The sequence below is a fragment of the Populus trichocarpa genome, chromosome 3 (assembly GCF_000002775.5).
Source record: "Populus trichocarpa isolate Nisqually-1 chromosome 3, P.trichocarpa_v4.1, whole genome shotgun sequence".
Taxonomy (NCBI): domain Eukaryota; kingdom Viridiplantae; phylum Streptophyta; class Magnoliopsida; order Malpighiales; family Salicaceae; genus Populus; species Populus trichocarpa.
In genome coordinates, this window is record NC_037287.2 from 12,607,201 (window position 1) to 12,611,628 (window position 4,428).

The 4,428-nt window shown below is 35.9% G+C and overlaps 1 protein-coding gene across 1 annotated transcript; it reads right to left on the minus strand.

Annotated features, from left to right (window-relative positions):
* Nucleotides 1-263: 263 nt before the first annotated feature.
* Nucleotides 264-3,839, minus strand: LOC7491897 (heavy metal-associated isoprenylated plant protein 41). Its single transcript, XM_002304336.4, has 3 exons — nucleotides 3,445-3,839; nucleotides 1,946-2,144; nucleotides 264-1,358 (listed from the first exon to the last, which is right to left on the minus strand). The coding sequence occupies exons 1-3, from the start codon at nucleotides 3,626-3,628 to the stop codon at nucleotides 500-502; spliced, it is 1,242 nt and encodes a 413-aa protein (XP_002304372.1). The 5' UTR covers nucleotides 3,629-3,839; the 3' UTR covers nucleotides 264-499.
* Nucleotides 3,840-4,428: the final 589 nt, after the last annotated feature.

Below are 4,428 nucleotides of genomic sequence, written 5' to 3' on the forward strand. Positions count from 1 at the left end.
GTCCCCGCCTGGTCCTACCAGGCTGCCACTATCACTGTCAGGATATGATACAGAGCAAATGCTGCCATAAGAATGTTACAGTTGCTTTAGTAGCTGTATAAAACACTTCTCGGACATCTATCTTTAACGCGCATGTAAGCCTGCCAAATCTGCCTCCTTTACACAACCCAGAACCATTTTCATAGCTGGTTTTTTTTATATATACTTTTAGATTATTTTAATGTGTTGATCTCAAATTTTATATTCATGAACAGCATAACATAGAACATACAACGGACCATTGTTTTTGTTCACTAAAATAGACAAACGCTCATGCAATATTACATTTGAATGTGACTGTCAGTAGTAGATCGAGCAAATCAAAAGGTATTAGCTGCCGAGTTGGTAACAGTATATACAGAAAAAAAAGGTCGAAATAAACAAACTCCTCTAGCATCAAACAAATGCCAAATGCACCTCCAAGAAACAAAAACAAAAGGTGGTAGAGTTTCCATAAGAACTAGACAACTGTTGAGGCTTCCGGGTGCTGACCATGAGTCAAAACCAACCTTCGCCATAGGGCTGATCTCATGTTGCTTAAATGTTGAAGCTCAGGCGACACATAGAGATCACCTTCCAAGGTTCTTCCTGGTGCTTCTGGCATGTAGATTTTATAGTCATTATAAGAGCAGTCCACATGATTGACAGTTCTACCATGTGGTTCCAAGGTATGATTGTGGTAGCCATTAAAGTCATCAGCCTTTTCGATGCTAATTGTAGAAGTTGATTGCAAATAGCCTGGAAAGCCATTCATATTTGTGGCGAGACTTGTTTGAGAATATACCTGATTGAACAAGGCTGGCTGGGGATGCATTCGATTGAATGAAGTTGGCTGAGGACATTTGTGCTCGAATAAAATTGGCTGAGGATGTGTGTGCTTGAATAAAGTTGGCTGCCTATGTTTGTAGTTGAAAACAGTTGGCTGAGGATGCATGTGGTTGAATAAACTTGGCTGATGATACATCTTTATTGGATTGTCATGAAGTTGCGGACATCTTTTGCCGGCAAAACCCAAGTGACTAGTTGCTTTAGACATCTTAGCAGCATGAGAGAATCTAAATTTGAAGGTACTGCACTCTCCCAAAGGAAAGGGTTCATCACATCTATTGCTATCTCCTCTCTTATTGTTGTAACCTGGATAGTCTTCAATCTTAAATTCAACACGTTCAATTAATACTAAAGAGTTTCTCCGTGCAAGTTCCTCGATATTCCAATGGCAAAATGGAGCTGTTGTTTTGTGGTTTACATGAATTTCCCCATCTGCTCGTAGCATGCTTTTTGCATTCCTGAAGAAGCCCCGCACAAGATTCCTATGCTTCCTATCATGCAAAAGTAAAAAAGTAGTTAATGATTAGTGTTTCCAGTCCTATCACTGAAAAAACCACACAGCTGCAAATGCATTGACATTTTCTCGCTGACAATAATGGAAATCCCCATTTAAGCACCAAAATGGACTTCCATTTAAAAATTCCAGCAACTGATCCAGTCTATTCAAGTAAAAATTGGTGGAATTTCAACCATGAAATTTCAGGCAACAACATTTGCTTCAGATTTTTCTTTTCGAATTACGTACTCCAATCTTCAACAATGCTCGCATAAAGCATTTCTATAACACGGAATGAATTTGAGACAGAGAAGGTAAAGCAAATTAGATGTTTAGGTCCTTCTGTAGTTAATTCCTTGTAATCAAGTTTAAAAATTTGTTTGTTAGATGTGTCATGTTTGGAACTATTACTCATCCATGCCACCACTAAATGTGAAACAACTATAAAAACTAAAGCAGGGTGACAAGCACAAAAAATGTAATTTTCCAGTTAATGATTGGCAGTGTGGTGTTTAAGGAATAGAAAGCCTCAAGCAATTAAGAATGCTCCACCAAAAAGGTCAGTACAGTTAAACAGCTTACTCAATCAGTTTAATATTGTCTTCCTTTCCATGAAAGCCTGCATGAGGAAAGTTGAAGATAATCCGATCAAACTTTCGCATCCTCAAATCCGGGTGAAGCTTCATTTTGGTTGCGTCCACTCCATGTAAGGTAGATGCTTTCAGCTTCGCTAGATTTTCCAGATTTGACTTTGCTTTCTTGTATTTCTTAATCAAGACATCTAATTGATCAACGATATAGATAATTTAAATAGAGAGGGAGTAAGAACAGAAAGACAACAACAACAGCAGCAGTATCAACATGAAAAGTTAAATCAACTCACAACCAAGCCTTAGGAGCCCAACTGCAACTAAATAGCTGGAACGCCAATCAAATTCATCAGTCGAAAGACCCTATATCTACTGATAGTTCAAACAAAAGATAAACAAGTACTGAAGTACATCCGCTCAGAATTCCCACAGGTTCTTGAGTGGCTTACAAGCAATATTGTACATAAGTTAACCTAATCAAATTGCAATACTATATATTTTGAGTCAGATTCTGACATTATGTGAATAAAAGAGAAAAATTGAAAAGGAAAAGAATCAAGCCTCTTGAAATCTCTAGAAAACAGAACAACATGTGATGTTTTCCTTTCCTGGGTTCTCTCAGCCATGGCCACTTAAGGATGAGTCAGCCACTCAGTTCAGTCCCTCAGCTACCAGCGAGGTAACTTATCCTTTTTCATGCACAAGATATTATTTTAACGACGAAAATACTAGATTGCTGTTACAATCTGAATGAGACTGTACTTAATTCACGAATCAGTACAGTAATAAACCACAGTTTTGTGATTTATGAGAAAGCCTCTTGTACTACAAAATAGGGTAACTCTTCCCCTCTTGTAGAAGACTGGTATGGGCAGGCGCATACGAGTGCCACGTTTGTACCGTCCATTGTCCGCAGCGGTAGCGTGACTGCCCTAGCAATAGCCTTTAATCTTTCTTAGGAGCCAAACACAGGCAATCCCAAATCGATTAAGACAGCTTGCTAAAAAAACCAGAGACTTTACATAAGACAACGTCAAAATGACTTCACCAACAAAACTGGCTAACACTCAAGAGATGGCTTAAGACCATTTCCCATGCCAAATAGAAATGCTACAGAATTCTCTGAAAAAAAGTGCTAAATAATAAATGCAAGAAAATGCTCTCCTTTTTGTACTCCATTATTTTTTAAAAGGGAAATGTGATTAAGTTTCTTCATATATGTATGAAGAAAACGTGATTAAGATTGGATTGGGTAGACGATTCACTAAACCCTAAAAAACCTGTTAGATCATTGCATTCTTGTATAAAAAACAAGTGCAAGAAATCAAAACAATAAAAGTACTCTGTCAATCCAAGATAGTGTGATACAAAGAACCATTAAAAAGAAAAGGAAGAAAACACATACACATAAGCACGACCACAAACACGAATACATGCAAGCACATACACATATGCTTAAGCATGAGAACAGAAGGGTATACAGAACATTACCAGATGTGTCAAGAGAGGAAGCAACAATGTTAGAACCAGAGCCAAAAGAAAGAGCCAAGCTCAAAGAGAACGAGAAATCTCCATCACCAACCAACAGTATTTGATGATTCGATGAGTAGTGCTTTAACCATTTCTCCTTATCTTCTTCGATCATCACTTGTTTCTCTGCTTCTTTATCAGCCATTATTGGATTCTTTTCTTTTCTTGAGAAATCAGAGTTTTTTTCTCTCCCTTTTCCTTGTTGTTGTGTTGCTTTACAAGTTAACAGTAACTGGGCAGTGTGAGTGACTCTCTGTTTTTTTTTTTTAAGCTGCAGAAAAGGGAAGTCGTACAGTTCGAATTTCGAAGAACGGACTTGACTTTTGATGGTTTTACATGTTCGCGCACAGAGTGAACTTTATCTGGAGTCAGCTTGCTTGTGCGTACTAAACAAGTTTTATGAGTGAACTTCTTTTCTCAATCAACTTTTTTTCTCCCATTGGGTTTTTTCTTGGTAATGTTTTTATTTCATTTACAAAATTATATGAAATAAAAGTGCTCTTTCTCTCTTTGTTCCCCCAATCTTTATTATTCTTATTTATTCTATTTAATCTTTATTAAATATATTATCCACCTCTAAATATATAGTTTTATAATACCCTAGAATATAGTAAATTGTGAATAACTTGCACATGAATATTTAATGAGAACTAAATAGTCTTCTTATTGCTATTTTTATATGGGTTTCATGAATTAATTATTCTTTTATTTTTTACATAACCACGTAAAAATTATAAAGGCATTCTGTTTTTTAAATCTTCTTTTTAGATTATGATAATTTTTTATTTGAAAAATATGTCATTGATAAAAAAAATATAGGAGTTTTGCTTTCTGAAATAAAATTTTCACTCCTTGATTTAAACTATTACGATTCTTGAGAATAATTATTTTAATTACATTGGATTCATATCAATAAATGACGTTGATGATAAAAAAAAATAGTTT

Bases quoted from the DNA above. Each gene is read 5' to 3' on its own strand.
- LOC7491897 (XM_002304336.4), bottom strand. From the start codon at position 3,628: ATGGCTGATAAAGAAGCAGAGAAACAAGTGATGATCGAAGAAGATAAG. The intron at 2,145-3,444 runs GTAATGTTCTGT...TTGATCAATTAG, and splicing joins TTCCTCTCTTGACACATCTG to ATGTCTTGATTAAGAAATAC. The intron at 1,359-1,945 runs GTAAGCTGTTTA...TTTGCATGATAG, and splicing joins GACAATATTAAACTGATTGA to GAAGCATAGGAATCTTGTGC.